At 47.6% G+C, this 24,598-nt stretch overlaps 12 protein-coding genes across 12 annotated transcripts; 7 read left to right on the forward strand and 5 right to left on the reverse strand.

Moving 5' to 3' along the window:
• Positions 1 to 247: 247 nt before the first annotated feature.
• B0J16DRAFT_378783 (uncharacterized protein) lies at positions 248 to 1,977 on the reverse strand (the record flags this gene model as incomplete). Its single annotated transcript, XM_046130947.1, has 2 exons — positions 248 to 1,015; positions 1,210 to 1,977. The coding sequence occupies 2 exons, from the start codon at positions 1,975 to 1,977 to the stop codon at positions 248 to 250; spliced, it is 1,536 nt and encodes a 511-aa protein (XP_045989980.1).
• A 973-nt stretch (positions 1,978 to 2,950) lies between these two features.
• B0J16DRAFT_378784 (uncharacterized protein) lies at positions 2,951 to 5,187 on the forward strand (the record flags this gene model as incomplete). Its single annotated transcript, XM_046130948.1, has 9 exons — positions 2,951 to 3,074; positions 3,127 to 3,261; positions 3,310 to 3,381; positions 3,428 to 3,564; positions 3,610 to 4,083; positions 4,134 to 4,207; positions 4,259 to 4,367; positions 4,418 to 4,729; positions 4,783 to 5,187. 9 exons carry the CDS (start codon positions 2,951 to 2,953, stop codon positions 5,185 to 5,187), a joined length of 1,842 nt encoding a protein of 613 aa, XP_045989981.1.
• Positions 5,188 to 5,428: 241 nt separating this feature from the next.
• Positions 5,429 to 6,578, forward strand: B0J16DRAFT_330275 (uncharacterized protein). The gene has a single exon (XM_046126436.1). It carries the CDS (start codon positions 5,674 to 5,676, stop codon positions 6,532 to 6,534), a length of 861 nt encoding a protein of 286 aa, XP_045989982.1. The 5' UTR covers positions 5,429 to 5,673; the 3' UTR covers positions 6,535 to 6,578.
• B0J16DRAFT_330276 (caspase domain-containing protein) lies at positions 6,579 to 8,926 on the reverse strand. The gene has a single exon (XM_046126437.1). It carries the CDS (start codon positions 8,711 to 8,713, stop codon positions 6,602 to 6,604), a length of 2,112 nt encoding a protein of 703 aa, XP_045989983.1. The 5' UTR covers positions 8,714 to 8,926; the 3' UTR covers positions 6,579 to 6,601.
• Positions 8,927 to 9,597: 671 nt separating this feature from the next.
• On the forward strand, positions 9,598 to 12,715 carry B0J16DRAFT_409873 (CHAT domain-containing protein; the record flags this gene model as incomplete). Its single annotated transcript, XM_046133106.1, has 1 exon — positions 9,598 to 12,715. The coding sequence occupies exon 1, from the start codon at positions 9,650 to 9,652 to the stop codon at positions 12,713 to 12,715; it is 3,066 nt and encodes a 1,021-aa protein (XP_045989984.1). The 5' UTR covers positions 9,598 to 9,649.
• A 51-nt stretch (positions 12,716 to 12,766) lies between these two features.
• B0J16DRAFT_409874 (OsmC/Ohr family) lies at positions 12,767 to 13,324 on the reverse strand (the record flags this gene model as incomplete). Its single annotated transcript, XM_046133107.1, has 1 exon — positions 12,767 to 13,324. The coding sequence occupies one exon, from the start codon at positions 13,322 to 13,324 to the stop codon at positions 12,797 to 12,799; it is 528 nt and encodes a 175-aa protein (XP_045989985.1). The 3' UTR covers positions 12,767 to 12,796.
• A 369-nt stretch (positions 13,325 to 13,693) lies between these two features.
• B0J16DRAFT_392068 (isoprenoid synthase domain-containing protein) lies at positions 13,694 to 14,793 on the reverse strand (the record flags this gene model as incomplete). The annotated part of the gene is made up of 4 exons (XM_046131971.1): positions 13,694 to 14,129; positions 14,180 to 14,382; positions 14,433 to 14,479; positions 14,529 to 14,793. 4 exons carry the CDS (start codon positions 14,791 to 14,793, stop codon positions 13,694 to 13,696), a joined length of 951 nt encoding a protein of 316 aa, XP_045989986.1.
• A 767-nt stretch (positions 14,794 to 15,560) lies between these two features.
• On the forward strand, positions 15,561 to 16,716 carry B0J16DRAFT_392070 (CRAL-TRIO domain-containing protein; the record flags this gene model as incomplete). The annotated part of the gene is made up of 4 exons (XM_046131972.1): positions 15,561 to 15,733; positions 15,789 to 15,930; positions 15,976 to 16,320; positions 16,369 to 16,716. 4 exons carry the CDS (start codon positions 15,561 to 15,563, stop codon positions 16,714 to 16,716), a joined length of 1,008 nt encoding a protein of 335 aa, XP_045989987.1.
• Positions 16,717 to 17,573: 857 nt separating this feature from the next.
• On the forward strand, positions 17,574 to 19,162 carry B0J16DRAFT_409876 (voltage-dependent anion channel-domain-containing protein). The gene is made up of 2 exons (XM_046133108.1): positions 17,574 to 18,606; positions 18,656 to 19,162. The coding sequence occupies exons 1-2, from the start codon at positions 17,775 to 17,777 to the stop codon at positions 19,138 to 19,140; spliced, it is 1,317 nt and encodes a 438-aa protein (XP_045989988.1). The 5' UTR covers positions 17,574 to 17,774; the 3' UTR covers positions 19,141 to 19,162.
• A 584-nt stretch (positions 19,163 to 19,746) lies between these two features.
• Positions 19,747 to 21,621, forward strand: B0J16DRAFT_392071 (cytochrome P450; the record flags this gene model as incomplete). Its single annotated transcript, XM_046131973.1, has 8 exons — positions 19,747 to 19,998; positions 20,046 to 20,082; positions 20,131 to 20,213; positions 20,263 to 20,347; positions 20,395 to 20,463; positions 20,515 to 21,114; positions 21,153 to 21,523; positions 21,571 to 21,621. 8 exons carry the CDS (start codon positions 19,747 to 19,749, stop codon positions 21,619 to 21,621), a joined length of 1,548 nt encoding a protein of 515 aa, XP_045989989.1.
• Positions 21,622 to 21,909: 288 nt separating this feature from the next.
• On the reverse strand, positions 21,910 to 22,520 carry B0J16DRAFT_330281 (uncharacterized protein). The gene has a single exon (XM_046126438.1). The coding sequence runs from the start codon at positions 22,392 to 22,394 to the stop codon at positions 22,014 to 22,016; it is 381 nt and encodes a 126-aa protein (XP_045989990.1). The 5' UTR covers positions 22,395 to 22,520; the 3' UTR covers positions 21,910 to 22,013.
• An 899-nt stretch (positions 22,521 to 23,419) lies between these two features.
• Positions 23,420 to 24,597, forward strand: B0J16DRAFT_330282 (uncharacterized protein). The gene is made up of 3 exons (XM_046126439.1): positions 23,420 to 23,675; positions 23,725 to 23,936; positions 23,985 to 24,597. The coding sequence occupies exons 1-3, from the start codon at positions 23,535 to 23,537 to the stop codon at positions 24,544 to 24,546; spliced, it is 915 nt and encodes a 304-aa protein (XP_045989991.1). The 5' UTR covers positions 23,420 to 23,534; the 3' UTR covers positions 24,547 to 24,597.
• Position 24,598: the final 1 nt, after the last annotated feature.

Consider the following 24,598-nt stretch of genomic DNA (forward strand, 5'->3'; position numbering starts at 1 on the left):
CTACTGTACCACATCGGCGAGACCGATCACGATTCCACCAAGTCCTCACTCACACGAGACCTAGCAAGAGTGCGTCATAGATTAGCCCTGTGCTGTTCTTGGTGGAGATACACAACCACAACGTTGAGAGACATGTGTCAGACCTTCGCTACTCATTTCCTGGGAAGGCTTAGCTGATAGGTGTTAAAAGTTCTATCCTGTGTAGCCGATTACTCTCAAACTACCAACACGACACCGGGACCTTGTTTCAAACTTCGCACCGTCGAAGAGCTTCCTCATCCCAATCCCAAACTTCTTCTAACCGGGGAAACCTCCTCTCAGCGCCCGTGCTTGACCTAGGTAACGGTAAATGTCGAACTCTGATCCCTTCTCCTTTGAACTCATCATCCAAAGCTTTAATCCTCTTTAGATCCTTCTCAAAGTTCTGCCTGGCTTTCCCCTCCAAACTCTCTGGCGGCGCTCTGATAGTCTCCAACCAAACCCTCTCAAAGCACCAGTCCTTTCTTTCTACCTCTCTGGCTCTTTTCAATTCAACAGCCTGTTGTAACAGTCCTCTCAACCGATCCTCGTGCTTCTTTCCGAAAAAGTCCTTGACCTTTGGTTGCTTCTGCTCCCACCAAGGCAGCACCCATAAGAGACTACGAAGTCTAGGCGCAAAGACATGTAGGTCAAGTTCAGGCAGTTTCGTCCCGTTGCGTGGATTCTGGTTGTAGTTCGATATAGTCGCAGTACAAAGCGCAAGATGTTCGAGGCATGGGAACGATCTGAGGTCAAAACCGCCAAGTCCAAGCTCATCGTCGCCTTCAATTCGAAGCTGTTTAAGAGTGTCTTTGACAATGTCCAGTGGCTTTTGTAAAGTTCCACGATCCACATCATCAGACAGTTGCTGCGTGTTTGTTTGCAGCGCGAGACGCTCGAGACGTTTGGGCCAAGCGAGCAGGATCTCAAGTTGACGTGTGCCCATTTCGGGACTTGTGAGTAATCTTGTGAACGGCGCAGTTCCTGCGGCCTCCTGCTGATTTCAACTTAGCGACGTTTACGAGACGATGCCTGAAGACTTGCCTGGAACGTGCGTAGATATGGAGCGGCTCTGTGCCACGCCTCAACCTCATATGTACTACAAGTTGCTTCGGACAAGTCCAGTGTCTGAAGAGATGAATCTTGCGGGAGATGCCGTGACAATTGTTTAAAAATCGATAGGTAGTGTACCTGACCTGTAACTCGAATGATATTGATGAACGGTAGAAGTGAGAGTGCCACCGCGAAGTCGGGCGTTCCTGTCGTATTATCGCAATGAATTTGAAAGTCGGTGACGTTGTCTAGTAAGACGTAAATGTCATAGAGAATCGAACGCTCGGGATAGGTAACAGAGCTTCGATTATCAAAGGTCTCCGTCTGAGTTTCATAGTCGTCGCTTCCACCTTCTCCGTGTTCATCAACCTCCCCGTTGTCATTCTCACTATCGGGAGGCACCCAAACGTAGCTGGAAACCAGGCACAATGATGTGCAATATCTTTCATATGCCGGATTTTGTTTCAGTACATCACGGAGTCTCTTCATGCAAGTACCAAGCCTTTGTGCTTCTCTAACCTGCCAAGTCGACCTCAGGGCCCAATGTACATCTGACTTCCCTCTCCAATCCCTGATGTCCAATTCGTTTCGCACAAGCAAGATTTCTCTAAAGAAGAAAGGCTTTGCATTTTCGTTGAACCGGTGGGAGACGAGGGAGATGGCATGTGCCGTGGCTTGACTTTTTGCCATTACCGTTTTCCATTGTCGGGTATCTGGCTGTATATCACCGGCGGCACCGGGATGGTACCTCCTGTGAAGTGAATCGTTCATTGTCGCATGGTAGAAGATTTCCCTGAGGATTTCATTTGGTAGGTTGCTGATGGTGGCAACATGGCTTTCAGAGGCCTGTTGGGCATCTGGAAAACTGTCTTTCATCACCACTTCTTCGGCCGCGGATTGAGACATTGTGATGTAAGCAGATGTGTAACTATGGCTAGTCTTATAAAGGGTGATGGAGTCTTGTCCTTACAAGAACATTGTGATGAACAGGTAGCTATATTGCAATGAACTAAAGCATGTACATAGGTAAGCACGCAGGTCGCAACCCCGCTTTTGATGTACCCGTGAGAGAGGTTGTGCGGGGAATAGTGAAGCCGAAATCTAGAGCTGGCTATTTCCGAACCCTCCTAAAGATGCAATCTAGATACGATCGTTGTTTTGCGCCTTAGAATCGTGGTCGACTAAAGCTTACGCTATCAAATAGATGGTACAGCTACTCTTTTTGGATAAGCTTCAACGCTTCAATTCAACTATGCCACTTCTGTCTCCGTATAACGAGCATTATAGTTTATCAATTTCTCTGTTATCCGAGAGCTAAAAATTAACGCGTTTCGCGTCTCAATCACAACAACACCACGATACACCTAATTGAACTTTATATCGCTAGCTTCAGCCTGCCATGATTTCAGCTCACCTTTTAAGGTTAAAGTTAAGCGTTATCAACCGAAGCCTCCGAACGGTCGCAACGTCGTCATCTTCCCATCATGCAAAAAAAAACTCCAATTGGCTAGAGCTGTTTGACAACAGAGAAGGATCTTAGGCTTACCAGATCAAGGATTTTTAGTGCGGGGTAGCTCCTTTTGTTTGCTTTTCAATGCAAGCTATTGATTCCTTCGAGCTGGTAAATCGAGATGACAGACTCGAATGACGTCCACGGCGCAGCTAGATTCGAGACTTAAGCACACCATGTCAGCTTGGCGGGAAAAGCCTGTATATGGTGTTTTCTGGCGCCCTAGAAATAGCATAAAATGGGAGACTGTCGCTGTTTGTCTAACCTCGATTCTGCGGCTCTTGTGATCTTCGCAGGGCTCACTTGAGGCTCACCTGTTTTCTTGGCACCCTCGTTCGCTTACTCGTGATTAATAGCGCTACATTCACGATGCTTGGCTCTACACTCGCTTTAGCCATTGGCTTTCTATGTGTCCAAAACACCTTCGCTCGTCCTATCAAAGGCATTGAAAGAGCGACAATCGAAGACGAGTATGACTTTATTATCGCCGGAGGTAGGTTAATCACTTTGGATACTCTGAGTCTCGTGCTGATGATTGTTTGCAGGCGGAACCGCAGGCCTTGTTGTGGCCAACAGACTTACTGAATCGGGCAAATTTCGCGTCCTTGTTCTCGAAGCCGGCCCAGATCCCAATGTCGTTGCAGCTTATAAGCCACTGGGTGGAAACTCGCTGATCACAGGTAAGGTGAAAGGCTCCCTTGATGCAATTATGAGCTAACAATTGACAGGATCGCCGATTGATTGGAGGTTCGACACAACGCCACAGGAAGGCCTTGATGGAAGAATCCTCACCTACCATCGTGAGTCCCATTCTTCCAAATAAGGGAAGTTGTCTAACTGAAACAGGCGGAAAGGGTCTCGGTGGAAGCAGCATGATAAACGGCTTCTACTATGGGCGCGGTACATCTACGGTTTACGATCTTTGGGAAGCGAGAGGAAATCCTGGATGGTCATGGGACGATGTCTACCCTCTATTCATCAAGGTGATTCAAAACGAGGCTTTTCAAGAAACGAAACTAACATTACAGGGCACCCATTTCAACCCCCAAAACGAATCAAAGGGCTTCGATGACACTTACAAAACCTACAACAGCTCAGCCTACGGTGACGGACCTCTCGAAATAGCATACCAAGGCTATGTCCCAGAAACAAGTATCGCATTTATGAATGCCTGTGAAGCCGCAAACATTCCCGTCGTTGAAGACTACAACACCGGAAACAGCACAGGCGTGAAACAAGGAACAGCAACACTTGACAAGCATCTTCTTCGCAGCTCTAGTTACGATGGATATCTGAAGCAGGCTCTCGACAGGAAGAATCTCGATGTGCTCTACTATGCGCCCGTGCAGCAGCTTCTATCGGATACTGACGGCGACAAACCGAAAGTTACGGGTGTGAGATTCATGGATCATCCGACAGGGAGGACGCATCAAGTTCATGCTTCGAAAGAGGTTATTGTCGCCATGGGTGCCTTTCAGTCACCTCAGCTTCTGATGGTTTCGGTAAGTAACCTAGCTTTCTTGCTGATGCCCTATCTGATGTGAAGGTACAGGGTTTCGGTCCTTCTTCTGAGCTGGAGAAATTCGCTATTGAACCTGTCCTGATCAACGAAAATATTGGTCGAAAGTGAGTTACATACTGTATTACAAGGTGCACAAACTTATTAACGATTGCCAGTTTGAATGACCATAGCGTCTTTAGTATCATGGCAAGAGTAGAAGATGATATCCAATTCTCATCCTCTCAATTGTCAGCAGACTATAACTTGTTAGAAGCAGCCCAAGAGGTCAGTACTCACCAATCACTCAAACGCAAACGTTTCTAATCCTAGAGAAGGAGTTTTACAATAACGGCACAGGTCCATACACAGCCCCAACCGGTATCACCAACGGTTTCCAAAGACTTTCCGAACAAGAACTCTTTGAGATCGGCGCCGGTCCAGTGGTAGAAGCTGGTCTTGCAGACCAATCTCATATCGAGTATCTTTTTGAGTCAACATGGTATCCAGCTGGACCTACACCTTACTACAAACAACTACCTAATGAGTCGTATATATCCTTGACGGCGAGTAGTATGGTTGCTCTATCACGAGGTAACATTACGCTGAAGGGTACTTCGATGATGATGGCTCCCAATATCAACCCTAACGTAAGTTGTCCCGTCCTGTTCAACAATATTCGTAACGCTGACCTTTATTATAGTATTATACCCATGATGCAGACCGTGCGATCGCCATTCGAAGTTTTCACTATCTTCGCAAGATCCTTGCTCATCCCGCTCTCTCGCGATACACGTATGGCGCCAATAATGGCGAAGTCAGCCCAGGTGCAGCCGTAGACGATGATGACGAAGAGGCGATCTTTGATTACGTCAAGGCCAATACTATCCCAAATTGGCACGCTTCTGGAACGAACCAGATGCTCCCCGAGGCTGATGGAGGTGTCGTGGATCCACGTCTTAAGGTATATGGTGTCGATGGTCTACGAATCGTTGATTGTAGCATTATTCCTGTTTTGCCAGATGTCAATATTGTTGGACCTGTTTTTATGATCGGCGAGAAGGGCGCTGAGTTGATTCGTGAGGATTGGGACGATTCAGGGATTTAGTTGTCATAATACCTCTAGCAAACCCTGACTCTGACCGAGGTTGCTAGCGTAGTTGTATCTAGTTTCATATGAGGCATTTCAACAATCCAGCAGGGTTGCCGAGCTCCTCTTTCTGTATCGTGCATACATGGATTACGAATGAGAGTGGAGAGGCTGCGTGCACTCGGTTCGGACATGTCCTACTTGCCTATGCTCTCGAGGAACCCCGTTGGCGATCCTTCCGTGCGCTTCCACCAACCTGATCAATCTTGAAGCGTGGAGCGAATCAGAGAAATACTACATGTGTTTGTCAATGGATTTGGACCTTGAGGCCTCCGTCGCTGTGGCCATGCTCAATCGGATCCGCTCCATGACAGCGCTTATCCACCGGCACTCATCAAACCCCTCTTTTGTCAGCGCGTAAATATTTTAGGTACTGGAGCTGAGAGAATACTTTTCAGCTTACGGCGAGCTGTATTTCGAATAGTATTCAAATTTCATCGCGATATGTCGTCGACTGTCATTCTAACTAGCGCACCACTTCTGCCGAGCCAAGTCCCATTGGCAAGCTTTGTGCCAGACATAAGCCAACCATACGCCGATGTAAAGAAACTATACACGGCATCCTCCTCGGATTACTCAATACGAGAAGATGTGAATTTCACTGGGGCTGTCAACGCCTCATCGGAGCGATTCTTCGAGGTCATGGCCACAAGATTCGCCAACCTCGTAGTCCGCCAGGAGCAAGGAAGCACGTACCGAGTCGAGGCCAAGCACGGAAGGGTATACACGCTGGATAACCCTCACGAACTGTTTCAATCCATCTTAGGAAGCGAAGAGAGTGGAAACAAAGCTAAGCTGTGGCTGGAACAATGCAAGAGACAAGGTTTGTCGCCACGATTTGTCGTGGGATATCGGACCTTTATCAACGCAAAGCTTTCTCATGGCGAGTCTATGTCAAAAGAAGTTCGCGGTGGTGTAGAGATACCGATCGGCACCATGTATGGCGACATAACTGGGATGGGCGATGCAAAAATAGCCGCTGGTTACAAAGCGGACCATGGTGTTCAGAGTGAAGCTGAACTACCTGATGAAAGGATCTACGCTATTGCCTACCGAAAAGTCCGAGTCACAAGAAAGAAGGACGAGAGTGTAGCATCTCTTGACTTGAAGACAAAATGGGAACCGTTCTCGAAATCACGAAGCGAGGGCGACTCTGAAGAGATGTACTTTGAGGCTGATATCGCGGGGACTGATGACGACGAGGAATGCGAGGAGGTGTGTAGTGTTATGTCTGGGGCAAGTGGGGACGTTAAAGCAGTTCGAATCGCTGTTTTGAACGAAGACGATTCGGATGATGATGAGTAGAGTTGAGATGGCTACATTTCCGGATTATTGCTTGACATTCTTCACACTTGGAAAGTATATTCATTCCTCAAACTCTAGCGGTACGGACTGTGAATTCCAGTATCCCCCATTCAGAACCACCTTCGTCCAATGCTCGCTTCTTCTTGATCTTCTTCCCGTTCCTTGTGACCTCACCGCCTTTCAGGTATGTTTCCGGAATGGTTTCAACTGACAGATCTGTAGGAACCTGGCTGGCGTTTGCCGGAATATCTGGTAGAATAAGCTCATCCCACGAAGGCGGATTGTCTCCAATATAGACGTAGGCTCTATACACATCCTTTGCCTCAAGCGACTCTTCATCAGGGATATACAGTCCGAGATCACAAGTCATTGGCCGTTCTTTTCCGTGAGGGACTTGTTCTGTGGGTTGTCCTTCACTTGGACATAACCGCTCAATGCCATATGTTGCGTTGAAGGTGAATATTGCAACATGGACATTGTCGACAGTACTGTTGTTAGTGAATCGGACAGTAACCTCTTGGTCCTCCTTAGCTTGATAGACTCCTTCAGAAGAGTTAAGAGCGCCGCCTTGGTATTCCAAAAGCTCGAAGCTATAGTCATCTGGTTGGAAGCGTTTCGAGTGAGTGCCGTGGTTGAAGTACTTGAGCGCATGGAATCTAGCCAGGTGTTTAAGCAAGCACAAGACCTTGGATATCACATTCTCATCATTGGCTGCGATAGTCGGCAATTGGCGAATTCCGTTGTTTCGTCTGGCTCCCACTAAGAACCCTCTTTTGATAGCGTCGAAAGTGATCGAATGATCCCAATTGCCATCATCACCGCCCTCAGGGCATATGACAAAATGAGACAGGTTCTGCACTTGGCTTCGGAGTTTTGTAAAAACAGATTCAAATTCAAGGGTCGCATCACCCTGGCATGCCAATCCATTGAATCTGACGATCTGCTGCGACGGGAGAGACCAAGATTCAAGGACCACCCGATTGCCTGATTTGATGAATGGGTGCTCCGAAGGCTCTTTGGACTTTATGAGACGAGCCTTAGACCGTAACGCCGACACTTCATCGATACAGATTCTTGCGATTGGTGCCGAGTCTGCCGTTGCATCAGGATGGACAGAGTACTCAGCGCCTGGACATACACCCTGTGTAGAACCAACGTCGAGTAAATAGGCCTTCTCGTGGGTTCCTGGCTGATCCAAAACCTGAACAAAGCACCCAGAATGTTGAATCCTCTTTTGAGTACCAAGAAACTCAAGCAGGCTGTCTCCTTGGAGAACGGGCGTTTGAGGGTTGCGAGACATCTCCATAGCTAACACCTTGTGCTTGATCTGCTGTGCCACGCGCTGGTACGTAGGAAGCTGCGATCCTTGCTTTCTGCACTTATCAATGAAGTCCAGTAAGAAATGTGTCATGATGCCATTTGACGTTCCTGGGTCACCTAAATGGCACTCTCCCGCTTCTTGGTCTAGTCGGCATGCCGTCAAGACTGTGCACCCTTCTGGGTTCGACAGCCAAGATTTCCTGACAATGGCATTCCTGGTTGAACTCTGAACATCATTGCCCATTCTAGCATCCTCGGCTATTGCGTCGTCGTCAGCCTCAAAGTCGCTATCTAACTGCGATTTGTCGATGGTATTGGATTGAGAGGTCCTCATGGTGACTTTGTTGCTGTTTCGAAAGCCCTTGCCAGAGTAACAGCTATCCAGGGTGACAGTCACTCGGGTCTTCTTAACTTCCACAAGCTTTCGAACCCATACTCCGAGCTGATAGCCAGTAAGATATGCTCCGCCAATCTGCACATCCGTAAGAGCAAAGGCCGTACCGTTGATTTCATCTCCATCATCACTGTCGTAGTCGTCGACGTTATGCCGCAAAATCCCGTGACCAGAATAGTGTATCCAGACAGAATCTCCAGGGCAGACTGAGGCGGTAATATGCTGAATCTTTCCCTTGACGTTTTGGTAAGTCGGTAGATCACTCTGCTTTACGACCTTGAGTTTGTTGTCTTCGTCACAAGGTGCCACAAGTTTGTAAATATTTTGCACTCCGATGCTTTTCAAGAACGATTCTATGCGTGACACGTCGTTTACACAACCTCTGAGGTGATCATAGCGAACGTTTCGTTGACGACCAGGAAAGTAATAGTCGACTCCAATCAGGAGTGCCCACTGTGTTGGCATTTTGGTAGACAGTCTTCAATTGACAGTTTCACGCTGGAAGATTGCAAAGAGGCTTGAAAGAGGCTTCGTATAGAGGCCGCCAGTCTTGGGTTGGTAAATTTGGACGATCAGTGTTGAGAAGAACTAAGACCCATATTCCATCTCACAATACCTCAGCCGCTTTAATGAATTCACATATGAGGCTGTACCGATGGCTGCATAGTGGAAGAGTCATCTTTCAACCCCCATGGGCAGTCTTGGATGACTCGCGAGAGACCCCGATAAAACGGGCTGAAAGAGGGCGCCTATCCTCCAAGGATGACCAATAAACTCCCCTGTGAGCATGTTTTCGGGCATATGCTTGGTGAGTTGGGCTTTCAGCCCAGTCCATATTGGTGTATCTGTGGATTCGGCCTAACCGAGACCCACGCAGAGGACCTGGAATTTTTCCACGGGTAGCATTCCCAAATCATCATATCATGGAGTCGGGCACACACGTGTACATATCATATTTGCTTTTTCAAGGACACGGACGAACGCCAAGGCAGGATGTACATTGCTGCCTGCCGCGAGCTTTTAGCGATTCGAATATCTGATATGGGTTAAGCGTCTGTATGGGTGGCTGGCTGTGCCTTCAGCAGATTTGTTTCGCTGTGGGTTCGCTTTGACCCCCGGGCTCACCGTTAAGAACTCTCTTGGCGGTCTCAAACTGGCCTATGATGGCAGATGATAGCTACAACACTATGGTGACCAGTGAGGCTGAGAACTCGGAGGACCCTGATTGCGCAATAGCACATGGCTAAGGCGGGAATAAACGTGACAAAGAGGGAAATCCCCGAGTGTCATGCCAGAACTATAGATGTAAAAGTCCATGGCAGCATCTCAATATTGAAGAGACCAAACAAAAACGATTTCCTTTCCCCAATCATCCCTCACAATCCTCACCTGTCATTAAGAATGGATCTAGATTACGGTCAAGAGATAGTCTTCTTTCACGAACTTGGTATGCAATGGCGGCGAAAGTTCGAACAATCCCAGTCATTGCAGGACTTGGATATGAGCACCATGTTCGCGAGGAAAGCCCTCAATTCTACGACAGCCTTCGATAACCATCCCAGTCGCCCTGCATTGCTCAGTACGCTATCAACCTGCTTCAATCAGCGTTTCGACCGAACTGGATCACTAGACACTCTCAATGAAGCATTGAGATATCTCGAGGCGGCACAGGCTAGTGCACCCAAGAATGATCCAGAAAGGCCTGGCATCTTGAACAACCTCGGAATCGCGTTGGGCAGGCACTTTGAAAAGACTCGGAAGAAAGAGAGCCTAGATCGTGCCATCAGTGTTTCGGCAGAGGCAGTTCGCACCGCACCCAGAAGTGACCGCCGGCGGTCGGGTTATATCAGCAATTTTAACACCTGGATTGCGGCAAGATGTTGCCTTACTGGATCTACCGACGACATCAAGGCCATCAACCACGGCGTCAAGCTTATGAGAGTAATTCTTTCTAAAATGGACGGAAACGAACAAGATTGGCCTGCTCTTATGAAAGGTTTCGGCGATCACCTTCGTACCCGCCATAGGATGACAGGATCATTGGTTGATTTAAACGAAGCAATTGATGCTTATGCAAAGGCCGCAGATTCGGTTGATCTAGATCATGCTTTCAAAGCCGAAGTATTGGAAGCCCTCGGCGTCTTGCTCCGAGAACGGTTCGAAAAGACGGCATCTACAGACGACCTCTCCCGTTCCGTTTCGGCCTTGAGATATGCCGTAAACACCTGCCCGCTGGACTCTCCTGGCCGACCCAAGGTCCTGAACAATCTTGCAAACAGTCTTGGCAAGCGATCTGAGCGCATCCCCTGTTCCGAGGCCCGGCCTGATCTATCAGAAAAGGCTGCACAGAGGGTCAGCAGACCGTCCATGCAAATCGCCTGTCCACATGATTTGGATGATGCGATTGACATTGCACATGAGTCAGTACAGACCTCACCGGACGATACCTCGGAGTTGGCAGGTCGGCTACGTACCCTGAGTATGTGGCTCTCCAAACGTGGCTCCTCCGATATCGCCCTTCCTGGTGACTTGGACACGGCTTTGGAGAGCGGCTTGAAAGCTCTAGAGTGGTGCCGCAAGGATGATCAAAAGCGATGGGAATATTACAATCATGTCGGTATCTGTTTTTGGTACCGCTCCGAGAGGGATAAATCGGTGGATGATATGGATTCTGCCATCAAGTATGCGACATTGGCTCTAAGTTCTTTACGGGACGGCTCTCCCCATAAAGGCCCAATGTTGAGAAACCTTGGAGTTTGGCAGCGCGTACGATCGGATATGACTGGGTCGGCTGATGATTTGGACGCTGCCCTGTCCACCAGCCGGGAGGGCTTTCAGTTAGGTCATGGTTCACCGATGATACGTATCGTCCTAGCTCAGGAGGTGGCCGAAATCGCCGTTTCAAAGGATGATTGGAAGTTGGCGAGCGAGTACTTCCAAAAGGCTGTACATCTACTTTCTGACCTTGGTCCCCGATCGTCGAAGCACTCAGATACTCAGGTTGAGGTCGTGCGGTTCGCAGGGCTGGCAACAAGGGCTACATCCGCTGCACTAAACGCTGGAGAAGACCTTCTCTCTGCACTGCAGGTTCTTGAAGTCGGACGAGGCATTATAGCCAACACGTTGATGGATACACGCCATGACATATCAGAGCTAGAATCCAAGCACAACGAACTGGCAAGGAAGTTTGTTACTCTTAGAGATAAACTGGACTCTGCCACGGCGCAAGCCTCGTTACCTGTATCACTTGAGGACCTTTCTTCCACGGAAGCTAAATCCAAGTTACAGAGGGAAGCAGACAAGGAATTCAAGGAGCTGATAGACCGAATTCGTTCTGAACCAGATTTTGAGAGGTTTCTTATGCCACCTGCCATGGAAGACCTTAAGGCTGCAGCGAAGGATGGTACTATCGTTGTGATCAACCTGAGTGAATACAGATCTGACGCTTTCCTTATCAACTGTCAGTCGATTCATTTGGTGACGCTGCCCGACTTGAACAAGAAGGAAGCCGAGAAGCGAGCTTCTGAGAAGAGGACCTCGAAGGAGTTGTTGAAATGGCTTTGGGATGTGATTTGCTGTCCTATTCTCGAGGAACTCGGCTTTACGGAAACACCCTCGGATGATATTTGGCCCCGCGTTTGGTGGATACCTACAGGTATTCTTTCCCAACTTCCTCTTCATGCTGCTGGCTGTTATGAATCAGAACGGGGGGAGACTGTTCTGGATAGGGTCATGTCATCTTACGCCTCGTCAATCCGTGCCTTGCAGCATGGCCGTCACAATTCCGCCAACCTGGTGAGTAAACAAGCTTTACTCGTGGCCATGAGCACAACACCAGATCTTCAGCGCGACGGAGCACTTCCTTTCGCCAGCGACGAGATTAGTATTGTCCAAGACTTTTGCCCATCAATGGACATGACTCCAGTTGTACCCCCTCGAAACAAGGCCAGCATTCTTCAGCATTTGAAGGACTGCAAAGTCTTCCACTTCGCAGGACACGGTAAATCGTCCCAGGAACCTGCAGACAGCCAGCTTCTTCTCGAAGACTGGAACACCAACCCTCTGACTGTTAAAGTACTCCGTGACAGCAGACTGCAAGATAACCCACCATTCCTCGCATATCTCTCAGCTTGTTCGACCAGTGCTACCGATATACCATTCTTGGCCGATGAGGGAGTCCATCTTGTCAGCGCCCTGCAGCTGGCTGGGTTTCGACATGTCATTGGGACGCTTTGGGAGGTGCATGATAAGTACTGCGTTGAAGTTGCGAAAGTGCTTTATGAGACACTGGCCAAAGAAGGTATGACCGATATTGCGGTTTGTCGAGGATTGCATCGAGCGCAGCGCGCGCTGAGGGATCGTCATATGGAACAAGGAGAATCCCGAAATGCCAAGCTGCTGCGGAAAAAGATCAAGGACGCTTTGGATAATACGTATTGGATCCCGTATGTTCACTTTGGGTGCTAGGCTTAGTTCAAGAGTCTTGAAATCAGAACAATTCATTGTGTTGTGAGATTTGTCGCTTTTTACTAAAATTTCTGTCCGTGATCATCCCTGAACATACTCAAAGTTCGTAGCCACATTACCCTTGGTAGCCCTAGAATAAGGACAAACCTCTTGCGCCTTCTTAACAACCTTCTCCAAGTCATCCTTCGCCAAACCCTTAACCTTGATCTTCATATCCACACGCAGACTCATATCCAATTCCTTCATATCTCCAACAAGATGCACCGTCGTGTCGACCACACTGTCCTCAGTGTTGGTAGGCATGGTGATACCCATCTGCGCGGCACAGGCATTCATGGCAGATTGGAAACAAGCTCCGTATCCAGCAGCGAAGAGCTCTTCAGGGTTTGTCTTTCCCTTGTCGCCAGGCCCGCCTAGGGCTTTGGCCATGGTGAGTTCCACATTGAGGTTCTCGCCTTCGATACGGCCTTTGCGAGCGCCGATGGCTTTTGCGTGGGCTGAGTAGAGTGTTGGTGCTGATTCGGTATTGAGGAAGCGACGGGTGGTGGTGTTTGCCGTGCGCAGAGCTGCGCGGCGGAGAAGAGGTTGAGAGAGACGGAGAGCTGACATTTTGGATATAATAACGATCTTTCTTTCAATTGATGATGATGTTGTTGACAATTGAAAAATTGGAACTTTTGCGAATCTTCATATATGCTCTACCGCCAAAGTCGAGTACGTCACCATGAGCGCCAGACTCAAATGTTGCTATACCAACTATAAACTATTTCCCGTGGCTGTGACGTCTTTGACATCGCGTTAATATAGTGGAGACCAATTGAGTTCTTGCGTGTTTATTAGTAATATTCGCGTCAGTCTCTTTTCCGCGATTGAATAGAGGTCATTTTGGTGACCAGTATAATTATTTCCGCGACACTAAGAAACGCACTATCATGACATCCCGCCGGCTACACACTGACTAGAAAGAATAAGGCTGAATTAAGCCTTTTGCTGACAAGACTCTAATCCATGCCGATAATCAGGATTATATCGAGGACAATTCAAACTCCAGACCAAATTACCGCTGACCTGGTATGACATAGCTTCCATGTACCGCTCAATCTTCTCAGGTACAGATCCCTTCTGCTGCTTATACTCATCAATCTGCCTCATGAATTCCTTCTCATACTTTCGTATGGTATCCTTAATAACAGCCTTGGCTGAAGGAATGTCCAGGTTCTGAAGACGCATGACAATCGCAACGGAGTTGATGAGGATGGATGTCTCTTCCTCTTCTATTTCTCTGTCGAACGAGAAGTAATCGTTTGTCAAGGCCAAGGCGGCGAAGCATGGACGGATGATGCGGCCGAGTTCGGCGTCTTCTTGAGGTGTCAGAGTCATGCCCATTCCGAAGAGCATGATGGCCTCGACGAATCTGTTAAATGTTAGTCATGTTGATGTTGACGAGACGTAAGTGCAACGTACGGTGCTCCTGTATCAACCATTCGGAATTCCAAATAATCTTCGATGGATTGAAAATCGACGCGCTTATCTCTCATAGTCGTAGCGATCATTTCCTTCCAAACTTTTGCAATTCTCTTGGCACAGATTTCATCCGTCTGTAGGAGTCGGCCCATGATCTTCTCATGGATCTGCCGAATACCAGCCTTGGCTTGCTTTGCAGCTTCCTTATCTCGCTGTTAGTATCAGATTTTCCGCAAGGTTACACGCAACGTACTGGAGATGTATCCTCTGCCTCGAGAACAGAATCATGAAGAAACGCGTCTGCACTACCAGTTAGTCTGAGGCGTCAAGGTGTACCTGCTTCACTTACATTCAAGGACATATGCCACAAGCTCCAACCGATCAGGCTTACACAATGGCAGCACTACGGCAGAGAAGTTGCCATTAATATGGTTGCAGCCTCCAAATTCATTGACTGGTCCAACATATTTAATCCAATCAGACCTCGCTTGATGACATCCAGCATCAGCCAGATCTTCAAACTTATGTCTTCGCAGCTGATACTCGGCACAAAGACCTTGGGTATCAAAACGGGAGATATCCACAAGCTCAGAGGTTCTGCTGTAAGGGTCCATATTGCCGAGTTTTCCTGTGTTGAAGAAAGAAACACCAAGGATCTACAGCTGGAAACATCTGTGCTATTTATCTCAATACTTCAAGTGCACCACTTTTTATTTATTCTATCTGATTATCAGAGTCTGTCATGGCTCCGTCACTCAGCTGGTTTCTCATGTAATAACCGCAAAAACATTTAATGTCTCAAGGAATGTAGATCTGAGCACAGGTAATGTCTTAACTATGTGGAGGTTAGTGGGACGATCTCCCTCCGTGCGCAATGATAGTGTGAGAGAGCTGAGGCTTAGCACAAATATCTGTAAAGTCCATGATTATCTTGTGACGTCAAAAACCCTCCGGTCAAAACCCTCCGAAGGAAAAAGACAGCGAGACAAGAACAGGTGTTAACATTTCATTGCGAGTAAGCTTAGTAGATTATTGCAGAGAAGAGCCAATCAAAGTCTGCTGAGTCGACCCGCAATCCTTCCTGTGCGAGGATTCAAGGAATAGTCAGGGGAACATTCTTGGCCAGATAAGTAACAAGCGCATCTAACTAGGTCCTCTGATTTCCGTCCTTTCAAGATCGCGCTCATTTTAGGCTGTTTTTGCAACTACCGTGCGCGCGTACCTAGCCCGTCATCCTCACTTCATAGACTGGTACGTGATGTTATTAGGTTCAGATCTAGGACAATACTAATTCTCATTGCAGGTAGATAAGACAGCGCATATCATTCTCATTTCCGCTCGAGCGGAAGCAATCCTTACCTGTTTTCTCGCAACCACCATTATGGCGACAGAAAGTCAGACCGAAGCCCCGGCTGTTGAGATTCCTACTGTCTCTCAACAAGAGGCATTGAAGGTTCTTTTGCAAAGCCTTGATGAACGGGGTCATCTCCAGCGGCCTCAAGAGCTGAAAGAGGGTGATGTCCCTGACGGCCTCAATGATGAAGCAACATTCATGTACGTTCTCGTTTCTATGTTCCAGGTCGTTGGGGTTTGGCTGATAAGCGCTTAGGAGATTTCTTCAAGGCCGCGGCTTTGATCCCCAGGGTGCTCTCAACCAATACGAAGAAGCCCTATCTATTCGCAAAGACACACAAGCCACAGAAGCGTACGATGTCATTTCCATAAACGACTTTGAAGAAGCGCGAAAGATGGTATGTCCAACCACCTAATTTCATAACCATGTTGACAAGATACAGTACCCTTGTTGGTCCGGTCGTCGCGACAAGCGTGGCTTGCCCATCTGCATGTTTGACGTCGCACAATTGACCTCCGAGAATATGGCCAAGTACAATGCGAGTCAAACATCCACTGCTAGAAGCCAGCATACCGTCGTTTTCCACGATTACATGACACGATTTGTTCTTCCACTCTGTGCGTCGATGCCAGATTGTCAAGCGAAGAGTCCCTCGGTTGTTAGTTCTGTTTACCTTGTTAATGCGGCGAGTTTTGGACTGAGGCAAGCTTGGTCGTTGAAGGGGTATGCGCAGGAGGTTAGTCAGCTTTTGGCAGTTTGTTATCCTGAGATGGTGGACCGTTGCTATGTGAGTACCCTCAAAGATTGGACTTGAAAGATATTAATCAACAAACAGGTCATGAATGCGCCGGCTTACTTTGGAAAGATCTGGGGCATCTTGTCCAAGTTTGTTGATCCTCGAACCGCAGCCAAACTCATCATAGTCTCATCTGGAGAAGACTCACTATCTACCTTGACGCCTTTGCTAGATGTGGAGAATATCCCGACTGAGTATGGTGGAAAGTTCACATATAGTCCTGGCATGACGCCTAAACTTGATGATGGCATTCGTAGACATATGAACTGGACAGTGCCTGGTGATAGTCTACCCGAGGGTCCTATCAAGTTTATGCAGGATGAGAACCAGAGGCGTGTGGTGTCGGCAACGGGAGCCGATAGGAACGATGTTATTGCAACTCCTTGAGGTTTAGCAGATAGAAATTTAGAGACTCATGGCTGTTTTGAGAACATTGGGAATGATTTTCATACGTATATTTCGCATGCGCGATAGTCTCGACGCTCGCGTGGAACTGTATTCGAGCAAGTGTAGTGATCAATCCCAAAGATCGAATAAACATGATTTTGTGGATCTCATGATTATAAAGGTCTAGTTATTTGGATGGGTCCCTGAACTGGAATTATTACCAGTTTGGACAATGGGTTTTACCTCCACCAAGTGATAGACAACTAAAGGAGGCCGAGCATAGCATTTAGTAGAATTTTAGATGATGCAGAGGGCAGTTATCGTATATCTATTGACAAATCGCTCTATCACTGTTGTCTTTTATAACTCGCCTGTCATGGTACCGGGTAAGTTCCTTGCAAGGTTATTCTTAGTTTTGCTGGGCCCGTCCAGCAACGTTGAATAGTCAATCAGACTTGGCAAATTCTCTGTTGTCTGGAATCTGGGGTTGGTGAGAATGAAAATTGGAGTATGATTCGAACGATGATGGTGATTTGCCTTGGCGCTGTCACTGACTCAGTGCCAAGTGTTGATGAAATCAGGTGAGAGTCTGTTTTCCGACCATTTCAAGCGCCAGTTATCGGCGACTATTTCCGCCAAATGTCCCAGCTACCCGGATAACAGTATGCCAGCTCTGGCGATCCGGCAAGTAAATTCTGGTTAGCTTGATCACTTTTGGTGGTTTCTACAAGTCCAATCTGACGTAGACGGGTTGATCGTGATTGATTCCCGCTAGCCTGCCGCTGTTACCGATCGACAACAAGCAGTGGAGAAAATGGTCTGAAACTCTGTTTTTTTCCCTCTTCAACAAGCTAAATCTTGTTAAATCTTCAGCGCTATCTACTCCGTTTAGTGGACCATGACTCCACGGATCACGGCATCCCCGTTCTCCTTGGCTTGCGTCACGGAAAGCCAAGAAACAATGAATCAAGGAAAATATCTTCAAGACTTATTTATTAAAAACCACTCCAGCATGTCAGTCAATATGGTGGTGAACGTACGGAAAAAGAGACGACAAAATGTCTCGCATTAACGACTCCACGAGTGACGAACATCACGAAAACGCGACCGACAATGACTACACGCGAACCCTCAATGGCGAACACGTCGATCTCGAACGAGGAGCCGAGAAGCGCAATAAAGCCTTCCCAGGTGATAATCAGGCCCCTTTACGATTGAAGGATCGCGTTGTGAGAGTTACTTGGGGCTGGTTTCCCTGCACAATGTCAACAGGTGGTCTTGCCAATTTGCTAGGCGAGCAGCCATACACTTTTACCGGCCTTCAAACAATTGGAAAAATTGTATTTATCCTCAACCTGGTGCTTTTCGTCACGTTTACCACCCTGATAATTGCGCGCTTCATTATGAAACCACGAGCATTCACAACAAGTCTTCATCATCCATCCGAATCCTTTTTCTTTGGTTCATTCTGGGTTTCTATCGCGCTTATTCTCAATGGCGCGCAATCTTACGGTGGACCTGCGACGGGTGAATGGTTTACAACGGCGATGAGGGTGATTTTCTGGATATACTATGCATGCGAAATGATTGTTGCGGTTTCGCAGTATCATACTATCTTCGAGACTGAAAGGTTGGATATTTCTGAGGCGCTGCCTGCTTGGATTCTTCCTGCTTATCCGTTCTTGGTTACTGGTATTTTGGCCGCTAAGATCGCGGGTAGTCAGCCTCAATGGAGCGCTGTGCAGATCATTGTTGCTGGTCTTATGGGACAGGGTCTTGGCTGGATGCTTGCGCTGTTCATTTATGCTGTCTATTTGTCGCGTCTGATTCAGCATCCATTGCCAGCTGCGTCCAAGAGGCCGGGAATGTTTATCGCTGTTGGACCTACTGGTAAGATATACCGCACCACTCAATTCTGAGCCGATGCTAACATTTACAGCTTTCACATGCGCTGGCCTCATCTCACTCGGCACCCAAGCCAAGTCTGCTCTACCAAGCGACTTCCTCGGCAGTTTAAGCTTCCCAATCGGCGAAGTCTGGTACGCTGTTTCTGTCGCTGTCGGCCTCTTCATCTGGCTCGTCGCCATCTGGTTCTCTGCCCTGTCCGCCCTGTCCGTCCTTCGAGGTGTCCGCAATATGGAATTTAGTCTCACCTGGTGGGCACTTGTTTTCCCCAATGTCGGTCTTGCCCTTGCAACCATCAACGTCGGGAAGAATCTGTCTTCCCGTGGTATCCAGGCTTTCGGTTCTGCCTTGACCATTGTTCTCGTCGGGCTGTGGTTTGTCTGTGCGTTTGCTCATATTAGAGCAATTATTAAGAGAGACTTGCTTGCTGTTGGGAAGGATATGGATGTAGAGCATGTTAATAAGCAGCATGACAAGAAGAAGGCTAAGCACGATTCCAAGTCACAAAAGTCAAACTAGATATTTTATAGTATACAAATTGTAATGATAATATGTTTACGTTTACGTTAATCCAATTGCCGGTTGGAAGCACCCTTGTCGCGTGCGAGTCCGTCAACAATGAGTACTGACAGGACGAGACCATCGCTCCATGGCAGCTTAGGAATACGGGGTTTTCACATCCGACATTAACTAGACCTGATCCAATTCTTTCACTAGTTTGACTGATAAAAATTGGTGAACCGTTTGCTATTCAAGCTTCTCCTTGGTGTGGCCGCTAAGCCAGGCACTTTAGCATTGTTCTTGCAGCCACCAACCCCTCGAGACGTTACACTCCAGCAGCCATCGAATATGAACAATATGAGGTGGCTTCAAGGCTAGACTAACACCAACCCTGCCAGTCAATTAAAATTCTGGAAATGATGCTAATGGGTTCACACAGACACATCGATACGCAGGGCCCCGCATGATGAGTTGAAAGGCGAGATGCCCGAGAGAAACAATAGCTAGTGCAAATGAGCAAGCAATCAACAGCTAACCACTGTCTGGGATATAAGTCTTACAGCCCTCTACCAGTGCCCCAGGGGTTGTGAAAAGCTCATCCCGACCGCTATACACACAGAAAAAATGGCCTTCACGTACTTTGCAAAACTTCACCTCGCCTTCCAGCGATGGACCGGTTATTCCCAAGGTAGATATTTTGTAACCGGCATTGTACTCTCACTGGTCGCAATCCTATTTGGTGTTGTGAAACACTTGACTTCCAGCCCGACACCAAAAGTCCCGATTCTACTCAACGATGAGATCAGAAATGCAAGGAAGCGTGCTCTCGAGTACTGTTTCAATCCCCGAGCCGTCATGGCCAAAGGATATGCCAAGGTATGCATAATGGTGTTTGTCCGGCCGGCTATGTGCTGACGGTTTAGTTCAAAAATGAAGTCTTTGGGCTTGATACGCAAGACGGTATGAAAGACCATTCGCGTTTTTGCTGACGGCACTGACGTCGCGTAGGAGTTAAGCTTGTCATACCGCCTGGGTTTCTAGATACGCTAAAGAGTCATCCCGCACTCAGTTTCAAGGCGTCAATTGACAATGTTCGTTCGTCGTGCTGAGGCGAAGGAACCTCCAAGCTGACCAGAATAGGATATGCAAATCGAGTACACATACTTCGGTGGACCTCCCGAGTACGTTATCCATGCGATCAAAGCCAACCTCACTGGATCCCTTCGTAAGCAATTCTTCATTCACTTTAGCTACTTGAGCTAATCTAAACAGCTGCCTTTACGCCCTTGCTTCATGTAATGGTAAAGAAGAATATGCCAAAGGTCCTCGGTCTATACGAAGGTAAGTCCACTCATCTCAGCAACACCAACTTTTCTTACTCAGAAAAATTAGATTGGACACCCGTACAAGTCCACGACCGCGTCCTCCGCCTTGTTGCAAGAAACAATGCCCGCGTCTTCCAAGGCACAGCCGCCAGCCTCGACGAAGAATGGCAATCAGCCTCAACAGGCTACGTCTTAGCTTGCTTTGACTGTATCCGCGCTCTGAAACAGTGGCATCCATGGCTTCGACCTCTCGTCTATCGCTTCATCCCCGAACGGGCAGCTATAAAGGACCAATGGGCCAAAGGTCGCAAACGGGTGATGGCTTCCATGTTAGAGAGGAAGCGTAAGGGAGGAAACATTGAAGATCCTCCTACGATGCTGGATCATTTGAGTAATGGACGAAATGAGCATATGGCGGATGATGTTGAGATGCAGCTCCTTCATCAGATGACGCTTATTGCTGTTGGGACTGTGACGACATTTTCGTCTACCACCCAGGCTATTTATGATCTTGCTGCTCATCCGGAGTATGTTTCTATCTTGAGACAAGAGGTTGAGAGCGTGCCTAGAGATCAGAATGGGGACTTTAATCGTGACTCAACCTCGGCAATGGAGAAGCTCGATAGTTTCCTCAAAGAAAGTCAACGTCTCAATTCACCGGATTTAAGTAAGTCCCTCGTCCACCTTGGCTCCATCATCTAACAGTTTCAGCCACCTTCCAACGCGCTACCGTCGCAGACATGACCCTTCCCGACGGAACATTCGTCCCCAAAGGTACAAAGCTCGAGATAAACACCTGCTCCATCCACGCCGACAAAGACCTCTACGAGAACCCCAAGGATTTTGACGGTCTACGCTTCTACAAGATGCGTCAAGGGCCTGGTCAAGAGAACAAGTACAAATACTCTAGCGTCGGAAGAGAAGATTTGTCTTGGGGTTTTGGACGCCATGCGTGCCCAGGTCGATATCTGAGTGCGGTGAATATCAAACTCATTCTGGCTGAGCTGTTGATGAACTATGATATCAAGCTTTGTGAAGGGGCTAAGAGACCACCGAATATTGAATTTGAGGTTCTGGTGAGTTTCTATTATCGCGCTTTGGGTTTGTGACTGACCTTTTGTAGTGCTCTCCTGATCCGAATTATGGGATTTTGTTGAAGAACAGGGAGCGCTAGACGATGGGCCTAACAGTGAGTGCTTGAGAGGTTGATCAATTTGGAGACAGATGGTTCATAAGTCCTACTCTTAGAAGGATTCGGGCACTTCCAGAAAGACATTGTAATTGCACGTTGTTACCTTTTCTACAAGAATTCAAGATCAGGAAAATATGTCAGGCAGTTTCGAGGTAACAGTATATAGTCAACTTGGAACGGAAGCTTTTATACCACTATCACACCTATGTTTAACTCGTAATCTACCTATACAATCGACGCCATGCCAATTCCCAAGGTGATAAATGGTCTGGCAGCATTATTCCGGTCCTTATACGCGAAATAGGAACTATTAGATGGCAGGCATTCTCCGCAAACGACTGAGAAAGAGCAGCTGTAATACTGATGCCGTGTATCTACACAAGAACACCTTCAGCTCTAAGAAGCCCAACAGTCTCGCTTACCCATTCCTGGCAACGGCGGAGAGGCTTCGTCTTATCGATACGATGGGGTCCATTAAACTGTTTAGCTGGTGGGGGGTTGGATCGACAGATCGACTCCAAGCGGTCGAGGTCGCTCGCCTTAATCAAACCCAGCTTTGACATTGAGACAAATGATGATGACTCTCGAGGACTTGTATCCTCATTCTTGATCTCAAATATCATACCGATCTGCACAGTACCGGTGACATGGTACTGTAAGCCCGTTTCATCTTCGGGTGAAATTTCAACGAAGATGACACGATGGTTTCGTGGCATTCCCAGGCGTTCGACAAGATAGACAGTATAGTGTGACATTTTGGGTTTGGGTGGGGAAAGTGATAATGATTGATAGTTCTTGGTATTAATTTCGAAAGAGGAACAAAACTCGGAAATTGCGGTATAGCGAAGAGCTGTTCATGGTACAATTTGGTTTAAAAATAGATGAACGAAGCTGTATATAGGCCAGATCGCTAGGCGACTTCACGTCCGGGTATCTTTGGCCAGACCACGTCCACAAGATGCTGCCTGAAGCCCCACTCACTCTCATGAGTTTCCAGCTCTTCCCACCCTTGACACATCTATATATTGTACTTCTCTTTCTCCCAAAGGCTCCCTGGTATAATCATGACTGGAACCGTGACTGGCATGACTATTTGCGGATAACTCTGGATGACTACCCAGATCCGGCTCTTTGGCTAGCAACCATGAGACCTGAAATGTAGTCTTGATTGGAGGTCCTTGTATAAACGTCTCATACTTGGTTTCTTGTTAAATATAGTACGGAACGGTCTGTTTAAAAGAACATCTTGTAATGAAATTTAGTGATAAACAGTCCAGAATGGGTGGTGACATTATCAGGATGATGGTTGATTTCAGATCACCGTCGGTTACCAGTTACAAAGGTCTATCCAGTTACATATAGTTCAGCTATACAAAATTTGAAAAATACTGATGAAATAACTTAACTACCTACATAGGCCTAAATTAAGATGTTAAAAAGAGGTATTTACGAGCCACCGAACTTCGTAAGGTGATATGGCAGCTGTAAAAGGTTAACACATGCTAATGCAGTTGACCCAATCAATAAGCTATAGTTACGAGAAGGATTACGCTACAGCTTATCTAGACAGTCAGTCAGCCTATCAAGACTAGCGTCTGACTTGGGTGGTGGTGGACCGGTCAGCAGCTGAAATCTTCATATGCAGGGAGGTTCAGATGATGAAATCCATTGGTGTCCGCAGGATGGCGCAGCGCAGAAAGAGAGAGATGGGGGGTAGAATGGGTGGATATGAACCAGGTTGATGCCACCTTTTCTGTACTCGATTCTTAACCCTCTTTCATGCAAAAGCTTACGTAGAGTGTTTCTCTGCGCCGAAGTTCAGTTAACAGAGAAATATCATATTTATTCAGGTCAATCTGCTGAATCTCCCTCGCACCTACACAACGGTAATATCGATGCCGAGTCCTCGAACGAACCTGGGTCCTTTGACCACTCAATGGAAGTATCCAAATCGATGCACTGCCGCCGTTATCGGATGCTCGACATGCGATGCAGCATGGCAAGCTCAGACATGCGGAGATAATAACGCCAATACAGTGAGTCCTCACAAACCTCTTAAGAAGCCGCTCTAATCAGACTGTGCAGCAAGGTGTACTCGACGACACAGATTGTTGGCCTCCGAGAAAGTCATCAATGAAAGCTGGGAATGCTGTCGCTGGATGGGGCTTTTATTCCCCTGCTTTCGACTGTCCTCAAGGGTATAAGGCTGCATGCAGTGCGTATGGCCCGGAGACAGGCAACTTTAACTTTCAATTCTCAAGACAAGACGATGAGAACGTGATCGGATGCTGTCCATCGTAAAGACCTTCTATTCTTCCCAGATGGCTTGATGCTGATTTGAACAGTGGCTATGAGTGTGCCGGGCCTGGAGGACGTCAAACATGCACCAGTGTTGCATCAATAGGATCGCTCCAAGTGGCTTCCTGTTCTACCAGCGAGACTGTCCTCAACTGGCTTACCCTCCCTGCAACTTTCACAGAAGAGACGAGTACTGTGGCTTTGGAGGGTGTGACTATCTATGCTCCTATGTTCCAGCTAAACTGGCGAGAAAAGGACTTACCATTGTCAACTTCTATGTCCTCGGAGAAAGGGAGTACAGGATCCACGGCGCCTTCTACAGCAACATATACAACAACGCCTGAGTCCTCTAAGAACTCTAGCTCATCGGGAGGATTATCAACTGGAGCAAAGGCGGGCATTGGTGCTGGAGTGGCCGTCGTTGGACTTGCGATCATTGCTGCGGCACTTTACCTTTGGATGAGAAGAAGGGCGAGAGTACCTGCGACTTCTGAACTAGCTACAAATGATCCAAAGCCCCCAGGACAAGTGGCGGGGACGCCAGTCTCCCCTCCTCCACAGTATCATCCAGCTGAACTGGATGCATCGCATCATAGACATGAGATATAGGAAACAGTATAATTCATCACACTCTAGACGAATTTTTAGACTTAATTCAACA

The sequence above is a fragment of the Fusarium flagelliforme genome (assembly GCF_020744385.1).
Source record: "Fusarium flagelliforme strain FIESC 12 MPI-CAGE-AA-0113 chromosome Unknown B0J16scaffold_1, whole genome shotgun sequence".
Taxonomy (NCBI): domain Eukaryota; kingdom Fungi; phylum Ascomycota; class Sordariomycetes; order Hypocreales; family Nectriaceae; genus Fusarium; species Fusarium flagelliforme.